The following is a 21284-nucleotide window of genomic DNA, read 5'->3' on the forward strand; positions in this document are numbered from 1 at the left end:
GTGCTGCTTTATAACGATTACCAGGATTTAAAACCCAGCAACAAGGAAGGAGCAGCAATATATTTCAAAATCACAATCGAGGGCTGCCTGGAAGGGAAATTCAAGGTGATGCTGTTGCTCAGCCCCAGCTAATTAGTCCTCGGGTTGGGGCGATGCTGACGACACTGGTGAGATACTGCAGTTCATTTTGAAAGGTGCACGTAGTTTCTTTACTATAGTCACCATGCACTAATGATGAATAAACTATCGTTTAAGATGGTGTTGAAGTTCTTGAGTATTGGACCTGCAAATGTCCAAGTCAGTGGAAAGTTTCCCTTCACAGTTTGGACATGTCACAAAGAAAGTGAAAAGGTACCAAGGAGATAAAATGAAGAAATGTAGGAGGAGGATGGCTGTATGTAAAATATGTTTAAGAACACAGAAAAGAAAAACAACTTACATTTATATACATGTAGTGCTTATCTTAATATCAGGTCATCCCAAAGTCAACATGAGAACCCATTGAAGTGTAGCCATTCTTCCAGCCATTGGAAATACACCAATCACTTTGTGTAAAACAAGTTCCTACAAGCAGCAGTCAAATGATCAGATTATCTGCTTTATTCAGTGATAAGGGATATGGATTTCATGACACTAGGAGAATTGCTGGTATTCCCCCGAGTACTACTGGGAGTTTAAAAATCACCTCCTGAGAAGGAAGGTGGGACTTTGATTTAAAATTTCATCCATGCACCACCACCTGAAGTAGAGTGTGCTGAGTGTGTACACAGGAATTTGTACAGTACTCAAATTGTTGTAATTGTACTCAGCAGCAGAAAATATTACCCAATGAGCCCTACTGATCTATGAGTGAATATGCAAACTAGGATTGCTCTAACACATGCAAGTAATAAAACTGTAGAGCAGGGATTTCTCCTTTCTATTAAAAAAAATCCCTACCTCTTCCTTCTTTTTCTGTTCCCCACTCTAGCCTGTTACCTCTTCTCACCTGCCCATAACTTCCTCATGTCCTTTCCTCCTTCCCTTTCTCCTATGGTCCATTCTCCTCTCCAATCAGATACCCTTCTCTCCAGCCCTTTACCTTTCTCACCCAACTGGCTTCACCTATCCCCTTCTAACTATCCTCCTTCCCTTCCCCCCACCTTTTTATTCTGTCATCTTCCCCCTACCTTTCCAGTCTTGAAGAACGGTCACTGTTTATTCCCTTCCGTAGATGCTGCCTGACCTGCAGAGGTCCTTCAGTATTGTGTGTGTGTGTTGCTTTGGATTTGCAGCATCTGCAGCATTTCTCGTGTATACAATTTGTTTGCCGGACTGAAGAAGCCAAAGTAAATGTGGTAACTTATGGTCAGGTAGCATCTGTGGAGGGAAATAGTTAGCATTTCAGGTTGAGATCCTTCATGTTGACTGTCCATTTTCCTCTACAGATACTGTCTGACCCACTGAGTTCTTCTCATAGTTTGCTTAAACGAAGGAAAGATGGGAGGAGAGAGAGCAGCGCGCTTGCGCGTGCGCAGCCCTCCGGTGAAAAATGATATCGTATCTGTTGAATAGGGTTCGTGGACAATTCTGATTTGATGGAGAATGGACGTGAAAACACAGAGGAACACCTGGAGAAATTTCTGAAATGCTCGTTCGCTGCTGTCGTTACTGCATGGTCGGGAATCTTTCGGAGGGTAGGCCTCAAAATCCCCGACTTTGCCTGCTGTTGGCGACTGAGGTTGAGGTTGAATCGTTCAGACAGAGATGGTGCTCAGTACTCGGTGTCAGAGAGCTGATCAGAGCTCTAAGTTTTTGGATGACTCAGAGTCGGACTGTGGTCAGCATGGCAGGGAGAGTTTTTCTTCCTTCTCCCGTTTGCGTGAGATGTGGGACAATTGAGAGACTTTGAACTTTTACTGAGCTCATGGACTTCTTCATCAAGTTATGGTATTGTTGCACTGTTGTAACTATATGTTATAATTATGTGGTTTTGTCAGTTTTTTCAGTCTTGGTCTGTCCTGTGTTTTGTGATATCACACCGGAGGAAATATTGTATGATTTCTTAATGCATGCATTACTAAATGACAATAAAAGAGGATTGCGTGTCTTCATAATCTAAAGATTAGGCTGGCTTCTGTAATCAAAAACAGTAAGGAATTTTTCTTGTGGTGATCCCTGTCAATATTGATACACACTCAAGGTCCCCTGTTCACCTTCCAAAACCCAGTGTTAAATAACCAACCAGGACCATTTTTATAGAAAATCACTATTCTGAGAGAGTAACAATATATACTTTATGGAATACAGATTCAAATAACCTTGAACATAAGTCCTTGCTTGGTGAAGTATTAAAGAATTAGTCATTTATTTTAAAAGAGATGAACTTAAGAACACAGGAGATAAGAGATAAAGCCATCTGCCTACCTGAGCCCTCCATTCACTATGATGATAGCTAATCCAGTCTTGGCCTCAACTCCACATTCCTCCCTCTTTCTCATAATCCTCGATTCCCTTGGAGTAAAAAATTGTTCTGTTTCAGCCCTGGACTTGGACGCCAGTTGTCTGGGATAGATAATTTAATTCAAGGAGAAGAATTTCATCCTCATCTGTCATAAACAGATTTTATTCTGAAACTATGTCCTCCAATTCTAGATTTCCTTATGAGGGGAACTATCCTCTAAGAATCCATTGTGAAGGCATCCTCAGAAACATTTCAGTTCCTTGGAAACTTAGATGTTTCAGAAAATCATCTCTCATTTTTCTAAACTCTGTTGTTATATAGTAACTTGCTCAACCTTCTCTCACAAGTCAATTATCTTATCCCAATAATCAATCTAGAGAGCCTTCTCTGAACTGCCTCCCATGTAGGTACATCTCTCCTTAAATAAGAACGTCAGAGCTATACACAGCAAATGACATTCAATCCAGATAAATGCAAGGAGGTCCATTTTGTGACATCAAAACAGGGTACAGTATAGGAGTTAGGACATTATGTTGCAGTTGGACAAGATGTTGGTGAGGTCACACCTGGAATATTGCATCCGGTTTTAGTTACTCTGTTGTAGCTAAGACATTATTGAGCTAGAAAGAGTGTAAGGAAGATTTATGAGAATGTTGCTAGTACTCAAGGGCCTGAGTTATAGGTCAAAAGTTCCTTTTAATATTAGAGAAATGTATGCTATTTGCATCCTGAAATTCTTGTTCTTCACAGACATCCACTGAAACAGATGAGTGCCTTTAAGAATGACAGTAAAATCATTAGAACCCCACTCCCCCCTCCTTCGCACAAGCAACAGCAAAGGAAAAACTCTTCCCCACCACCACCCCCACCCACTTCCACAAAAAAAGCATCAATTTTTCCGTAGAGTAGAGGAGACTGAGGGGTGAGCCTATGGAGATGTATAAAATTAAGAAGGGCAGAGACAGGGTGAATTCACACAGTCTTATTCCCAGAGAAAGACAATGAAAAATTCAAGGTTATGGGCTTGAGGTGAGAGGAGAAAGGGCCATGAGAGGTAAACCTCTTCATGCAAGAGGGTGGTGAGTATATGTAATCAGCTGCCAGAGGAAGTGGTTGAGGCAGGTACAATAACAAAATTTAAAAGAGAGATGGGCAGGTACATGGAGGTTTAGAGAGATGTGGGCTAAACACACTCAAATGGGGTGAGCTTAGATTGGCATCAGCGACTGAAAAAAGGATGAGAAAGAAGAAGTAGGTGACTGAGGCGATTTGGCCGATGGTAATAAAGGGCTGTTTGACTGGTTGTCCTCTGAATACTCTACCCCAGATGTAATCTCACTAGTGTCCTTTACTGTCGTCATTTTATATTCCATACCCATTGCAACAAAGGCCAACATTTACTTGTCTTCCGAATGACTTGTAATTTTTGTGTTTCACGTATAAAGACTTTTGGACAAGTCTGGGTGAGCGGAGTGGAGAAGAGGTAGACTTGGGGGCCCGTCCACCTAAACCAGAAGCGAGGTTTGATCAATCTAAGCGGCAGGCTGGTTTGGAAAGTTTGGGTATAGGTCAAAACGTGGTGGCGGGATCCAAGCCCGAAGTGTACTGATGCGACAGGCCTCAGGCCGCAGAGCGAGGAATGACCCGATGTTTGGACAAGTTAAACGCCGCCCAGATAGATTGAAAAAGCAAGGTGTCAGGACCAGAGGCAAGGGTCAGTCTGGTTCTGCTCACTGCTCCACGATGTTCACTCCGCTTTTCGCCTGAGGCTGAGGGCCTGCTTCCATTGCTCCGGGCTTCGTGTCTGCGGGCTCTGCAACGTTTAACCCACGATGTGCTGAACTGAGGCTGGGGCAGCAGCCTGCTCCAGCTGCTCTGGGCCTCATGCCTGAAGACTCAACTTCATTTCAAATGCTACTTGCTTACTTTTATTGTTCAATTTGTTCTTTTCCTCTCTCTGAACACTGGGTGTTTGTTGGTCTTTATTTCTTAACGGGTTTAGTGGCTGCAAAAGGAGTCGATTCTCAAGGTTGTTTAATGTATACATACTTCAATATAAATGTACTTGGAACTTTGGATTGCTCTGTACAGCAGCATTCTGCAGTCTTGTTCCTTCTAATCAACATTACACTTCTGTATTTTTTCTCATAAAAATGCACAACCTTTGATTTCCCAGGATTATACTTCACCTGATAAATGCCTGTCCAGTCACTAAATCTTTACAAACTGTTTATGTCCTCATCACAACTTATTTTCTCTTTTTTCTCTACATCAGAAAATTTAGCTAAAATGGACTTGATCCCTTCATTCATTCATAAAATCTTAAAAGTAGTAGAGGCCATGCCCTGTTTCCTGTGGCACTCCACCAGTTAAAGCTTGCCAACCTGAAAGTAATCTATTTTTTCCCATTTTTCTTTGGATAGAAAATCCTGTTATTGCAATGCCATTGTCTTGTATGATAACCTTATACGTGGTACAATATTGAAGCATTGTGTTAAATTCCTCCTTCACATTTACTTCCTGATTTTCTGCATTTTTGCAAAGTGTCTTTTACCATGAAAGTTTATATGCAAAATATTTATTCACTGTGACAGAACTGAATAGTTGAGGAAGTAGAATGGGGAGAAGGAGAAGGGGTGAAGAATCATAGGATTCAGACTGAAGAACTCACACGCTATCTGAGTTTAAGGTGGTTGACAGGGTACCACTGAGCAAACTGCCTTGCTGCAGATATGTGAAGGGTAATTCATCAGAGTGAGCCCTGTAGATGAAGGAAAGATTTTGAAGTCAGAAGATGAATGACTTGCCATAGGATTCCCAAACTCTGATCTATTCTTGTGGCTATGGTATCAATACAGCTAGTCCAATTGAGTTTCTGCTCAATGGTGACCTCAGTATGCTGATGGCAGTGTCATGGTCCGGTCCGTGAAATCCATATTCCGGTTCACGGTCCGGTCCATAGTTCCTTGTTCTGCGGTTTCTGGTTTTCCCCAGTTTCTGTTGTGGGCACATGATCCTTGTTTTGGGGCTGAGACATAAATACCTCTGCAAACCAGGGATTTGTGGCTGGACTGTCCTGTTCCCCTCCCTGTCTTTTCCCCCCTCGCCTGACTCTCTGCCTGGATACCTCACCTGCACCACTGTTGAGTTCAATCGCCAATGCAGAGACGGAACTGTCTGTCGTTCTTCGGTGTTTATTTCTTCTTGTCCTTGCCTCTGTGGGGTAAGTCAGGCCATTCTGCCGTTGCCCTGCATGGGGATCTGTTTTGTCTTGTCCTTGCCTCTGTGGGGTAGGTCAGGCCGTTCTGCCATTGCCCTGCAGGGGGATCTGTCTTGTCTTGTCCTCGCCTCTGTGGGGTAAGTCCGGGCCGTTCTGCCGTTACTTGACGGATGGTTCTGTCCCATCTTGGTGTGGAGATGAAGTTGAGTCCCAGCTTGTCTAAGTATAAGTCCCAGCTCTATGTCTATGTACTGTCCAGCCTCCTGTTAGTGTCGTGTTAAAGGTGAATCCCAGCTTTTTGAAGGATAAGTCCCGGCTCTATGTTGATGTACAGTTCCCAGTCTGTCTCTGAGTTCCAGCCTCCGAGTTAGCAGCCTCAAGACCCAAGACCCCAGCCTGCAGCCTAAAGACCCAATACCCCAGCCTGCAGCTTCAAGCCTCAAGACCCTAAGCCTGTCTCCAAGCCTCTAGCCTCAAGATCCCAAGCCTGTCTCCAACCTCAAGCCTCAAGATCCCAAGCCTGTCTCCAAGTCTCAAGCCTCAAGACCCCAGCCTCCAGTCCTGTAGTAATGTCATGTCCATGCCTGGTTCTGGGGCCTGAGCCCGAGGCAACACCCAGGTTCTGGGGCCCGAGCCCGAGGCAACACCCAGGTTCTGGGTCCTTGTCCAGTCTCTGGCTCGGGGCTCAAGCCCAAGTCTGCGGTCTTGTCCCTGCTCCTTGTCTGTATCCTGTCACATCCCTGCTCAAGTCAAGTCCTGTTCCTTGTACTTCAGTGTCTGTGTCTTGCATTTGGGTCTGCTACCATTGTGACAGGCAAAGGGTTTATTGAAGTTAATGCCGTTGAATTTCAAGCCTTGATTGTCATAATCTCCCATTAGTTATTGCTTGGCATTTTTGTAGCACAATTCCTATTTGTCACTGAGCTCCCACAAGTATGTTGTTCAGGTCTAGCTCCGTACATACACGGATTACTTCGTATGTTGAAGAATTGCAAATTAAAATGAACATTGTGGAACAATCAGTAAACATCTTCACTTCTGAATAGGATTCCCTTTACTTTTTTTTGGCTGGCATAAATATAACTGTTTGAATGGTTTCCCTATTAACTGTAAATGCATAACGTTTCATCTTTATTCTTCAAATGTCAGGTGCTAAACACAAACTGTTCATATTCTTTCCCGATAGCTGTTTGATCTACTGAGTCTTTACCAAGCTTTACTATTACCTCCTGTTGGATGTGATGGAAATTGTTTCAATCCTTTCCCTGATCTTAATATCCTGAAACTTCCATCACATCCAGCCCGGAACAGGTGCCGCTAATCTCTAATAATGATCCGTACTTACTGTGTCGACTACACTTAGACGTTTATCAGCGCCAAGGCCACCACACCATTTGCCCCGACTTGCTCAATACAAGTCCCCACAGCCAGGCTCTCTACATGAAGCCTATAGATTCGCTGCAGAATCCCGACACAGTAGCTCACTCCGCAAACAAACTCTCTCTGATTCCACTAATGCTCTGGTTTCTGGGAAAGCACCCTAATCTCCAAGCGAGAAATTAATGTAATTCCATCCACAGTCCTTCGGCAAGATAACAAAATATTTGCCATAAAACACGTGTGAACTTCATGCTAATAAACTTTAAAGGGGTGGGTAGGACAGTGGCCTATCAACTCCACCTAGATAACAATAACGGAGTAAACAATAAAAAAGGAACCAATTACTTTACTCGATATCTTGGTCTCACCAATAAGTAACGAATGAACATTGCTCCCAATCTGAAAGAACTGGAAGGAATGAGCCAATCAGATATGAAACTGAGTTAACCAATCAGGAAGGGACGTGACGTAACCAATCAAGTATTACAGCTATTCAGTGCATTCTCAGCCGCCTTTAAATCTATTACCGATGTTTTCAGTGTGAAAATTCATATTTCAGCCAATCGAAATGCACATTGCATCTTTGATCGGCCTGTAGTCCAATGAAATGTTTCGTTTTATACTGCCACTCGCTATCTCGCCAATCAGTATTGTTTTGACTGTCCGAGCTGGAACCAATCATGAAGTTTGCCCGTGATCCCGCCCATGCGGCCAATGGGCGGCGCGCTTTGATTGGAGTGTGGGTGGGAAGGAGCAGGCGGGTCCTGTTGGAGTGCGGTTGTCGGGCTGAGGCCGGCCGGGTGCTGACAGGAAGGTTGGGCGAGCACCAGCAGATGGTGCGAAGAGAGAGCGAGCGAGAAATTTAAATAGTGCTGCTGGAGCGGCGAGGGAGCGTCAGAGCCGTCCTCCCACACTCACCGCAGGCAGAGTGGTTGCCGGCCGTCGGAGGCCTCTGTGGCGTGGGCAGAGCGCCGGTTCGCTGCCTGGGGACGATGTCAGCCCTGCTCTGTGCTGATGCCCTGCTTCGAGGAAGACCGCTGTGGGCCCAGCGCCGACCCCTGGGTAACCGCACCTGATTTTCGTTCCAGTCTCGCAGACCCGGGCTCCAGCCTTCACGGCCTCTGCCGCTCGCTTTTTGACCAACGCGCCTCTCCCCCGTCTCATTCCTTCGGGTTGCCAATTTCTCGGACCGTGACTGGGTAACGGGACGCCTCTGGGGTGAGAAGAGGGGGGTGGGTGGGAGAGAAAGCGGACCGTGGGAGAGACACCGTCCGCCCATGGCTTTCATAATGAAGAAGAAGAAATTCAAGTTCCAGACGAGCTTCAACCTGGAGGAGTTGGCCGCCGTTCCCTTCGTCAACGGTGTGCTTTTCTGTAAGATCCGCCTTCTGGATGGAGGCGATTTCACCCAACTTTCATCCAGGTAAGTTTCCGCAAGCCGAGAGCAATGGATAAGGGGAGATTTTCTTGGAGCATTAGTGGGGAAAGAAGTGGCAGATGGCGTTGTCTAAAGTTAGGGGAAATCATGAAAATAGATTATTGCGGAAGCTAAGTATTAGCTTTGTTAAAAGATAAAACTTCCATGTGGCTCAAACTTGACCTCTAGAACTGTTTGGAATCAGTAGCAACAAAACCTTCTGTGAAAGATTTGAGTGATATTTCAAGATTCTGACCCTGTATCTGGCTATGTGGTGAGTGAGGTTTAAAAATATGACTAGACATAAAATTAAAACAGGATGTAGAGACGAGAGACTGTCCAGTCCACACTGGCAATTATGCTTCACTCCAGAATCCTTTTATCTTTCTCAATTTGCAACTTATTTGTTTGTATTTGGCCTTGATATTGGCACAATTAATCACTACATCAGCAATTTACAAAAAGCTTCACCAGAACATTGCTTGGAATGGAGTGCCTTAGTTATGAGGAGAGACTGAAAAGGCTAGGTTTGAAATGGGAGAGGCTGATGCGATGGTCCTAATTGAGATGTGCATTATTATAAGGGTAGATGGAAGGAAACTTTTAGCGATAGAGGGGTGTCTAACACGGAAAGGCTCGAGGAGAAGATGTTTTGAAGGGATTGTGGAATGTGCTTCCTGAGGAGGTGGTAGAGAGAGGGGCAATTTTAGGAAACATTCATATAAACTGAAGCGGCAAGGCATAGAAGGCTACTCAGCAACTGCTGGTAAAGGAGAATTATGTGGATGGATACTTGATTGATGGGCTGAAGGGCCTCTTTTTTGTGCGTTCTGTATGACTGTGACAAAGCAAATTGAGTGCTGAGTCAAGGATAGAGTCTGAAGTTTAGGGAAGTTGTATTAAGAGCAGGCTATCCTCTGGTCAAACCACCCAGTTACATTGCGTTCTGTTCACTAAGACAAAAGAAATTCAAACAGGCTAAGCAGTGAAAATGTTAAATTGATTAAAATGTTGAAGGGTATAATATTGAACAAAATAGTGGAAGACTTGATTTTTTAATTCTTGGCACTGATACTGGAAAATGATATTCAGGAACATAAGATTATTAAACTCTGAAAGGTTAAGCAAGCTCAAGCTTTTCCTTTGGAGCAAAGGAGGCTGAGAGGAAATTTGATAGAGCTGTATAGAGAGATAAGTGGCATAGGTAGAGCTTTTTTCCCGGGTGGAAATGGCTGATATGCAAGGGTATAGTTGTAAGGTGATGAGAGGAATGTATTGAGTGAGATATCAGAAGTATGCTTTTGACATGGAGTGCGTCGATGGTAGAGGCAAGTACATTAGGGACACGTAAGTGACTTTTGGGCACATGGTTGAAAGACTAAGTTAAGGGTTTGTGGGAAGGAAGGATTACATTGATCTTGGAGTAGGTTAACAGGTCAGCACAACATGGCCAGAAGGGCAAGTTCATTATTTTATTTCCTATCTCAATTTAGAAAATAACTCCATAGATTAATGGGCATGAAGTCTGATATCAAAGATTTGGGACTGATAGCAAGTTCATTTATGTTGTACAGTTATGATGCCTGATGCCTGGCTGGTGCTTGATAAGGTTTTCTAGATTGAAAGGATTTGACTGAGAGACAGAAGATGTGTTTATGAGGAGGATTGCAAACAAATCCATTAAGAAATTCAGTAGAGTGTAATGAAAATTTGGAACTAGTTACCACACAAAGTCATTAAAACAAATAATGCATTTAAAGGAAAGTGAAATAAGTGCATGAAAAGAGCAAGGAGTGTGTGTGGAGGGTGAGATGACAGAGATGGAAGGAGAGTCATGCATATCAAGACCAGAAATCAGTTGAGTTTAATGGGTTCTTTCTGTGCAGATTGGCCTGTGAGCTGGATTTGGGGTCAGCTAGCAGAGAATGGGTATAAAGTTGATTGGGAGACTCTTTAAAGACAGCTTTCACGTTTGTTTTGGCTTGCTTCGATGTAAACACTTCACCCACCACCCCTTTTGTTTCCCAAGGAACTGTTAGTTACATTTCAGTCCAGATACTGAAGGTGTGCAACTTGCTCCTGACTGATTTACTTCCTTGACCATTTTCTGTATGATAAAGCCAGTCCATAATTGCCACCTCGTTCAATGGCACATTTGTAAGCAAATCTTAGACCTTCTGCTCTTTCAGAGTCTATTTCACACTCATAGAAGCATATACTTCCTTAACTTGGCTTCAGAATATGATTCCAGGCTAAATTCACCAATGTGTCCAGCAGCAAACATTGCTGCTTCCTTTTTATATTTAGAGAAAAGTGAGAGTTGGGCTCACTGAAGCACGTCCATGTTTCTGCTGTGTATGTGCATTGACCTTGAATCTGTTAATGCTTGATCAAGTCTGCACTTTTGAACTAACTTTAATCTTTTTGTAAAACATTTAGTTTTGTTTAAGGCTCACTTGCCTTGTGCAATTAATATTGAATATTAATCTTCCAGTTGCCTGGAACAGTTTTTTTACAGTGCTCCAAAACACAGATTTTGATGAGACTGGCTTATTACTGAACTGTCCTGTATGTCCTAATAAATATGAGAGCATAAATTCCTTAGTTTGTGTTTTTTATATATTTTGAATTTTTTGATTAACAAAACAACTCACAATAAATGCAGCTCTTTTTGCTCAGTCTTGTTCATAGCAAATGGAAAAATACTTGGTTGTCAGCAATCATGTTGCTTTCAATGGACAACTGATATTGAATTGTTGATGGGGACATGGTCCACATGTACATTTTTATTTGAAACAAAGTTGTGTTATGGAAGCAGAAAGTGATACTGTTAGCATGAAGTGAAAGCATATTTTCCAAAACATTCAACATAAAACAGGTGCTAAAGTAACTGAAGCATCAAAGTCTTGAGTCTGAACCCCAACATGGCAGCAGAAGCAAGTGATCATGAAAGCAGCTGCATTATCAGTAAAACATCAATTGGTTCACATATTCTTTGCAAGGAGCAAAACCTCATTTCTACTATATCATCAAAGTCAATATTTCTTGTTTAAATGAAGTAGCTACAATCCTTCATTTAATTATTCTGGCCTCCCTCAATATTAGTCTGTTAGTGTCAGCTGCAGCCTAAACAATAACTGAAATGTGAATGACTTTTTCAAAAAAACTCAGTTTTGTGTATGCTTTAAAATCCTGGTTATATCAACAATCTACAAAAGTTTGGTGTAACTTGTTTGAATGGCCTCAAATCTATTTTTGTATGGTGATTGATTTTAGCAGCAGATTATCTTTCCATTGATAGGTTTCGGGTTGATCACAGACCTTGTGAATGTCACATCCACTTTCCTTTGCTCATGGGTGATTAGGAATATATTGGCTTGCAGGGTTCTGTCTGTTTCCATTTAACTTTCTACATTTTGCAGATTTAATAAACATGAATTGGATAGGTATATGGACAGGAAAGGAATGAAAGGTTATGGGCTGAGTGAAGGTAGATGGGACTAGGTGAGAGTAAGCATTCGGCACGGACTAGAAGGGCTGAGATGGCCTATTTCCGTGCTGTAATTGTTATATGGTTATATGAATCTTCAGTTCACATGAGCTTGTAATGCTTGTGGTCTTAACTGAGCACTTGAGATAAAAGATGAGATATTGTATCATTGTGTGCATCTCAAGTTCTTTAATGTTAACATTAAGATTAAAGTAGTTTGTCACATGTACATCAACACATACAGTGAAATACATCGTTTGCATCAACAACCAATGCAGTCCAAGGGAAGCACATGCAAAGTGTCGCCACACTTTCAGTACCATTATAGTATTCTCTCAACTCACTAACCCTCAACGTACATCTTTGGAATGTGGGAGGTAACCTATGCTATCATAGGGCAAACAAACAGACAACCGTGGGAACTGAGCCCTGATCGGTAATCATTGTAAAGTGTTGCGCTAATCAGTGTGCTGCTTCCTAATTATCAGTGGTTATGCTTAAGAAAAAAACCTTTCACTTCATCAGATTCTATATATACATTGTACATCTGGCCTGCTGTCTATAAACTAACTATTTTGTAGATTGTTATCCTATAGAGCCACGCCATGCATAACAAATGTTTTTTGTACCTTCTCTATTTTCTGTTTTGCTGACTCATCTGCAGAGCCTTGTGCTCAAATTGTTATTTTGTTTTTGAACATGAAGTTACTAAATGAGAACTGGGAGATATCTCATTGAGGTTGGTGGAGGAAGGCATTAAACTGAGTTCAGTCTTGACTTAAAACCAAATAGGAAATGTGGCAATACCTGTTCAATTTCCTGTTGTTAGCCCATGGTTTGAGGAGAACATTTATTCCTTCATATCCCAATATGCTGATATTGGCTCTCAGTTCCATAGTGAAATGATCATCCTGGCCTGTAACTTTTTTTGTAGGACAGAAGGAAAAACAAAGAATTGCTGAGAGCATCTTGTGTTTTAGAAGCCATGCTATATATCTTGCGTTTCCAAATCTCCCCCTCTACGACAGTGGCTCATCAATTACATCCAGTGACAATTATAAACTGAAAGCTTATTTTCAGTTGAACTGCTAAAAAGTACTTGATTGTCACCTGTCCACGGTCAATCATTGCATATACTGGTTCAGTAATGGTTAGCAGCTATCACTAGTTTCAGAGCTATATGGGTTGTTAGTCGATAAACATCTCAAAACTACTGGAAACATCATTTAATTGTAGGCAGCATAGGTTCTTGCAATGTGCATGAAGTACAGTTTGTTCAGTGGCTTAATTTTAGAACTTGAGATGTTTGTCTTGTTGTTAATCAATGTTAAAGGATTTAAGTAATTGCAAAATCAATGCTATTAAGTTCTGTCAAATTTTTTGATCTGTAGTTAATTGCATTCTCAATACAGGCTTTTCAGTTTTATAAAACTTGGCAGTCATCTGTGTTTCATTGCAAACAATTTAAGTTTAAATCTATTGATTATTAAAAGTTTAGACAGGAAGTTTCCACCATGTGGAAAAAGGAAACTGCCTAATTATATTAATTCTGGTTTATTTAAACAAGATGTTATCTTTATTTACTGTAACTTTAATATTTTTGCTGACCTTTCTTCGGGGTAATGCTCATTTAGTGTTTCAATTAATTAATGAAATATGCAGGAATTAGAATGGTCATTTATTTGCTGTGATTATGTTGCCAAATCTGAAAAAGAAAGCTCCTGCCAAGTAAGTGTCCAGGGAAATTGGAGCCATCCTGATAGAGCTGTTCTGCTAACAAAACTGAGATGGGGTGAGCAGTGGGTGTCTGATACCTCTTCAGAGAAATGGTATACTTGGCTTGCTTTGGTTAACATATCAGTGTTGATTAGCTTGGATTTAATTGGGGGATAATAGTTGGTGGGAATGGAACATGGAACAGTATGGCGCAGTGCAGGCCTTTCAGCTGAGAACTAAATGAAGACAATTGCTCAAGTAACTGTGCTAATGTTGAATGAGGCCAAAGGTTAATCATGGGTCCCGTTAATATCATGCTCTGCATTTTGTTATGAAAATGTTATTCAGGTTTAAATTTCCTTCACAAAAGGAAACTTGAAAGTTTCCTGCTGTTTCAGATTTTATTCCCTTCTACAGTGTGAATGTTGAAATAATTGTGTGGATCGATTGAGAATGGAGGGCAAAAGGGAAGTGCTGTGTAATTATGGAATGCAGTCTGTTTTTAAGTCATTAACAGAATTTGGGTGTTGCAGACAAAATCAGCCTGTTCTATTTGAGAAGATGGAGAGCCAGCCTGGATAACTGCTGTCCTTATGGTTAGAGAGCTTTCACAAATGTTGGGTTGCCGATCCTGAAATGGAATTCTGTGATTTTTATTTTTAAGTTAGAAATATTTGTGACCTGTAGGGGAGGTTTGCATGAGCTTGCTGCTTTTAGCCTTCCTGAATATAAAGGTTGCATTTGAATGGAGTGTCAAGGTCTCGAGTGGCTAACTTCTACCTTGTTTATTAATGAATCAAGGGCAACATTGGCATTTCTACTGAAATTATGATAAGCTGCTGTTCTGATCTGTTGTAGACCATGCGTTGGTCAGGGAATTCCAGGATTCAAATCCTTCAGTGATGAAGAAATGGCAAAGTATTTCCCATCTGACCCTCTGATATCCCCCAATGAGGACTGGCATATCGACCTCCAGTTTTCTCCTCTCAAAGTCAATAATCAGCTCTTTGGACTTGCTGACATTGAGTAAGAGATTGTTGTGGCACCACTCATCCAGATTCCCGATCTCCCTCCTGTATGCTAATTCATCACCAGCTTTGATTCAGCAAACAACTATGGTGTCATCAGTTAACTTAAATATGGTATTGGAGCTATGCTTGGCCTCAAGTCATAAAAGTAGAGCAGGGGGCTAAGCGCACAGCCTTGTGGTGCACTTGTGCTGATGAAGATTGTGGAGGAGTTGTTGCTGATCCAATTGCACAGGGAGGTACGTATTGAGACCAAGCTCTTGAAGCTTATTGATTAGTTTTGAGGGGATGATAGTATTGAATGCTAAGCTGTAATCAATAAAGAGTATCTTGATGTATGCATCTTCATAGTCCAGATGTTCCAGGGTTGATTGTAGTGCCAATGAGATGGCATATGCTGTGGATCTGTTGTGCCAGTATGCAAATTGGAGCAAATCCAAATTGCTTCTGAGGCAGAAGTTGATATGTTTCATCAAGCTCTCTAAGCACTTAATCACAGTGATGTAAGTGCTGCTGGATGATAGTCATCAAGACAAGTTACCACATTCTTCTTTGGCACTGGTATAATTGAAGTCTACCTGAAGTAGGCTTGTGCCTCACAATATTGAAGCAAGAGGTTAACGATACAAGTGAATGCTCCGGCCAATTGATCAGCAGAGGTCTTTAGTACTCCCATCTAAGCCAGGTGCTTTCCATGGCTTCACCCTCCCAGAAGGTTTCTCTCAGGCAGCCTCAGGCAGAAGTCTCAGGGTCATCGGGGGCTGTGGGAGTTCGTGAAGGTTCCTCCATGTTTTGATGGACAAAGCAAGCATAGAAGGCATTGAGCTCATCTGGGAGTGAAGCCTTGTCACCTGCTTGTGTGTCCATTTGATCAAAATTTGCAATGTTTGCTTTTTCTTCCATTGATAACTGAACTAACTAAACTCGGAGCTCAAGGAATTTAACTTTTGAATCGTAAACACAAAATACTCTGCAGATGCTGGGGTCAAAGCAACACTCACAACACGCTGGAGGAACTCAGCAGCTTGGGCAGCATCCGTGGAAACGATCAGTCAATGTCTCGGGCCGGAACCCTTCGTCAGGACTGAAGAGGGAAGGGGCAGAGGAAACCCGACGCAGATTGGAGGACCACTTCGTCGAGCACCTCCGCTTCATCCGCCACAATAGACAGGATCTCCTGGTTGCCACCCACTTCAACTCTGCTTCACATTCCCATTCGGGTATGTCCATACATGGCCTCCTCTACTGCCATGATGAGGCTAAGCTCAGGTTGGAGGAGCAACACCTCATATACCATCTAGGTAGTCTCCAACCCCTTGGTATGAACATTGAATTCTCCAACTTCCGATAATTCCCTCCCCCTCCCTTTCCCTATCCCAATTTCACTCTGCCCCCTCCCCCAGCTGCCTATCACCTCCCTCATGGTTCTGCCTCCTCCTCCTACTCATTATGCTTTCCCCTATTCCTTCTTCACCTTTCCTGACTATCCCCTCCCTGCTTCTTTCCCCACCCCTTTCCCCTTACTGGTTTTTCACCTGGAACCTACCAGCCTTCTCCTTTCCACCCTCCCCCCATCTTCTTTATAGGGCCTCTGCCCCTTCCCCCTACAGTCCTGATGAAGGGTTCTGGCCTGAAACGTCAACTGATCTTTTCCACGAATGCTGCCCGACCTGAGTTCCTCCAGCGTGTTGTGAGTGTTGATTTAACTTTGAATGATTAGTCAGTGATCAACTACTCACTGTTAGATTTTCTTGATTTAACATCTCATTATAGAAAAATCTTTATTTCTGCTTAGATTATTTTGTTCATGGATACACTGTTAAAAGTAACATTGGGAGTAACTGGACCCAACTAATGGATGGTTTTGTGACTAGAGTGTAACAGTTTACATTGTTAACAGGAAAATTATTCTGGACAGAATCCAAAACTGCAGTTATAAATGTTGTCCCGCATGTTAACAAGGTTTCAAACGTGTCAAAAGCAAATTTTTCTCACTATGTACTAAAAAAAAATCCCTCCCTGTTAAGAATAACTTGCAGCATAATACTCTACATAAGAACTGGACTGATATTTCTTAGTGGATAATTGGAGTAAAGTTCAGAAACAAAAGTACACTAAAGTTTCCTGAAAGTTTGTCAAATTAAAACTCCAGCTGGATAAAATAAGGTTCTAAATATTTGTTTAGTATCTTTTTTTTAAAAGCTACTGCTTTTCACAAAGGATGGTATTTGTGCTCATCGATTTCCCTAGCTATGTAATTTGGAAAAAAAAACGTTTAAGCCTAAAACAGAGCAATTCAAATACAATGAATTTCTTTTTCTTAGTCCCTCTGAGTCAAGGATACTCTGCTTCCAAACCAGTTCTCATTGGAAGATGCCGGTTTGCGTGGGTGGTGTTTGCACATTAGCCATGACACATTTTCAGGGGTTTGGCATCTTGAGCCAATGAAAAATGAAGTCCAAGATGATTGCAGACTGAACTCTTCTGAATAGTCTTGACAGGCATTTTTAAGTGGACACAAAAACAATCAGCACTTCTGCATGAACACATTCAGTCTTGCTCACGGCTTCTGCCTCACACCCAGCCCTGATTCTGACCCTGTTCATTTCTCTGCTGCTTTGGTCCCCTCCCTCTCTGCTCTCCAGTTGCTTCTTGCGTCTTGGCTTCTTTCCTTGCTGTCCAGTTACTGACCATCTCGCAAGGATACCCTCTAATTGCTATTCAGTTTTTCCCCTTCTCATTCCCACCGCCTCAGAGTACACCATCTAAAACTGGGGTCTTAACCCACCTGCTATTATATAGAGAAACACAGTTGGAGATCCCTACTCATACATAGGTTATATACTTTAAATATGCCAGTTAAGTTATTTATTTATTGTGTATAGAAAGAAGGGCAGATGCACAGGGCACTCTGGTTATGGTCTCAAGACTCCATATAGTTGTGAAAACATTCCTCTTGCTTTTCTAGTTGCCTGCTGTTACCTGAATGTTACCCTGTGGTCTAAGCAAAGGAAATCCAGATCCTCTTTAAAAGTATATTCTGCTTATTCCTGCCAAAGTGGATGACTTGACAGTTCTTGTTGTATAAATTCTATGCTCTTGTGGATCCCCAGTGTGTCCCCTCTTGCTTTTTATCCCTGGCTTTATATTATCATTAACTTTTGATTTTCTCTTCTGTCCTTTCATTCCAGTAGTTGATATCAAAAAGCTGAGGCTCAGGCACTGATCCATGAAGTACTTTTTCTTTGCAGCCCGTTAACCTCTTCATTTGCTCTCTGCCCCGTAAACCAGTTCTCAACCTTGGTTCATATTTAACTTCACATGATGTCATAATGTGAATGTTAAGTTTTGGAACTGGATCTTCATACATGCTTTAAAATCCAAATGCATCATCTTCACAGGTTTCCCTATTTAATGCTGGATAGAATCTCAAGACAATTCAGATTGGCTGACACCAATACTTTCTTACAAGTTATATCTGATTCAAAATTTTAGAACTTTAATTTTTCTAGTTCAACATTGTAAACGAAATGCACTCAGTTTGGACAGTTTTAACCTGGACAATTAAAATTGTAAAATATAGATATTCTAAAAACAGAATTTTAAAATGCCATTTGCTTAACTTTGAGAATTACAAAATTTGTATGTTTTTTTAAGTTGCTGATGCATAATCTCAACCCAAAATGTTGACCATCCCTTTGCCTCCACTGCTGAATTCTTCCTGCAGTTTATTTTTGCTAAAGGTTCCAGCTTCTGCAAGTCTGGTGTCTTCAGTAATGAAAATAGCATAGTTTCAATTGAGAAAATATCACCTCAGTTAATTGTATGCAGAACATTTCTGATCGCTTTTCAGTAGCTGCAAATGTCATAGAAGTCGGGGTGGAGGGAAACTGGATGATTCAGTGACTTGGGTGTTTGCTGTGAATTTTAGTTTGAATGCAGTTTAAAATAATTGCATTAGTCTCTTTGTGTTCCTGTGTATATTAAGTCAAAGATACTAGGACCGTGGTAATCTACATTGTGAGGGTGTGAAATGGGCTGATAACAGCTCATAGTCTCTAAGTGCTTGCAGGTTAACTCAGAAATGAAAAATTATTAATTTGATACTTTTGAGATCAGGTGGAGTATTAATTGAGTTCTTGCTTTGTGTTTAAACATGCCATGCATAACCTTTATGGGCAGGGCATATCCAATGCCTGAAATAAGTACTACCAGCATGACCACCCTTCATTTTTTTTAATGAGTAAGCTAGGATTCTAGTGAGTTGGGTACAACTATTTTAATTCACATGTTTAAGAGGATTTGATTACGAGAAGCCCTCTTTAAGAAATACAACATTAAAATATATGCATCTTGTCTTCTGATCCCATGTTTTAGCTAAACCGTGTTCCTAGATTGGCGAAGAGACTGAATTAAACAGATTGGAAGTTTGCCAAAGATATTAGGCTGACGATATCACTTATTTTTGGAAACTGATCTTTCTCTTGATTCAAGTGGGTAGTGACTCCTGGCTCCACTTGGCTCCTCCTTCAAGCAGCTGTGCGAAATTGAAAGTCACCAGTGTGATTTTTGGTTTCTCCTTTTTAAAAAAAAAGCTTTGCTGTTTTAGGATTGTTGCTGAATTAATTGGATTAAGATTTTAGTTGTGTGTGTTATGAACATTGATATTGTTGAACTTGCAGGCTCATGTCAAGTTGTTTTCAAGATCCTTGTAAACCTTGGTACTCTTAGGAGCTATTTTGTAACCCCGTTTACACAGAGGATTTGCTCTTAGCTTAGTAAAAATGATTCGGTTGCTATTTCAAATTCAGCTAATAAAGATTATTATATTTTAGATTTAGCTACTTTTAATTTTAAAGTGCAAAATAAGTATTTGTTTTAAACAGCCATTTTGCAAGCCTCACTTTAAATACAACACATTTTCCTGGGAATTGGCTTTTGTGCTTTTTAATTTGTTGGTTTGATACAAATTGTCCAATCTGCTTGTTTTTTTAGAATGTGTTTGAATTGGAGCAGATTTGGAATTTATGCAGCTCAGCATGGAGTTGATAATCTCTAATCTAGCAGGACAGCAGGTGCAAAGTAAAGATAACATGTCAGTAGGAAACAGTGACAGAACTATTTGACCTCTTTCAAACGAGTCTGCAAATTTATTTTCCCCAACTGAATTTAAGGTTGTTTTTGTACAAATATTTATTATTCACTGTATTTTCCTGATGTTGTTCCTTTTATTCCCTCTACTTTAATTCCTTGGATGAGGAATTTTTTTTCATGGCTGGTCTGATGTGAAGTATCTGAGTAGTGTTTACATTTTTCAGCTTTTCTACAGTGAGCTTGTGTATGTTGCTTTTATCTGACTGGCGTTCTTCAGTTTCTCAGCTAGTGTTGTTGGAATATTTTGTTGCGCTGGTAACTTCAGGTGATTTGGAGTCTTCATATTTTAAGATGGTGTTGCTTCCTCACAGAAACCAGCTGTGATGTATGTATAGTATGTAATACCTGGAAATATACATACAGTGTCACCGTATAAATTCATTATCAAATCTACCTTTGGTGCAAAATTTTCCTAACAAATTCTTCACGATGTACTTGAGCCTCCTTCATCTAATCCTTGCTGCAGTCCTGAAAAAGGGTCTTTGTTGGAAATGTTGAAGATCTACAGGGTATTTATTTCCATAAATGCTGCCTGACCTGTGAGTTCTTCCAGCATTTTTGTGTTGCACATTCTTCTTGCACTTGTATAGCTTTCCTAAATGTGTTTATGCTCCAACTACCATGGTAGCAAATATTATTCTCTCAGTAAATCAGGTCATGCATTCTTTGTTAATGAGTCAGTTTTGATGGGACCGATTTCTTTTTTAATCAAAGCTAGTTAAGTTTTTTTTTAAAAGGCCATCATTCAGCAACTTGTTCAAATTCTGAATCTTTTGTATAATTTTCTTTTAAACTAGGGCAGTTAATGATTGGACTTTTTAGCTTGTATGCAGTTTTTCCTGACCATTTTAAAGGCCTGTTAGTGATTATTGATTTAACATGATTAAATTGATAGTAACGGTAAATGTAGTGTGCTTAGACGTAAAACCTTTTTTTTGAGTACTTACCATATGCCCCATTCAGCCTAGCTGTTCCTTGTTTCTCAAACTGCCTTTAACCTTAACGATATAATCCCGGTACACCCTATTCACTTCTCCCTCGTATAGACATATACTTTACTGTAAGGTGTATTGTTTCAATGATTTGTATAGTAACAAACTGGACTTTTAAATTCTTGGGTCAATTTTTGCTAAACTGCTGACTTCAATTCCTCAGTGAATATGCTGTATTTATGAACTATATACATGTGGCAAACTGCAGTGATAGTTCTTGAAGGAGTTTTAACAGGGATTGAGGGGTATAGTTTTTTCTAGAGTTCTTGTTATCTGAAATTCACTGCTGGACTTAGTGGTGGAGTTGGATATAGTCACTGCACTTAAGAAATCTTGGGCATGAATAGGCAAGGCATAGGATACAAACCTATTTCAGGCAAAAGGGATTATTATATATGGCCAAAAAAGTTGGTGCCTATGTGTTGGACTGAAGGGTTTGTTTCT

General features: G+C 41.0%; 1 protein-coding gene across 3 annotated transcripts in view; it reads left to right on the forward strand.

The window, feature by feature from the left end:
• The first annotated feature begins 7790 nt into the window (after positions 1 to 7790).
• LOC140186261 (early estrogen-induced gene 1 protein-like) overlaps positions 7791 to 21284 on the forward strand; it is a 105524-nt gene continuing 92030 nt past the window's right edge. For 2 of the 3 annotated variants that reach the window (XM_072240307.1, XM_072240308.1), the window contains exon 1: positions 7791 to 8466. In XM_072240307.1, the coding sequence (XP_072096408.1) occupies positions 8321 to 8466 (146 nt within the window). In that variant the 5' untranslated portion in view covers positions 7791 to 8320. Of the gene's footprint in view, positions 8467 to 19847; positions 19869 to 21284 lie in introns of those variants that run through there. The other variant, XM_072240309.1, reaches the window with a different exon arrangement.

The sequence above is a fragment of the Mobula birostris genome, chromosome 22 (genome assembly GCF_030028105.1).
Source record: "Mobula birostris isolate sMobBir1 chromosome 22, sMobBir1.hap1, whole genome shotgun sequence".
NCBI lineage: Eukaryota > Metazoa > Chordata > Chondrichthyes > Myliobatiformes > Myliobatidae > Mobula > Mobula birostris.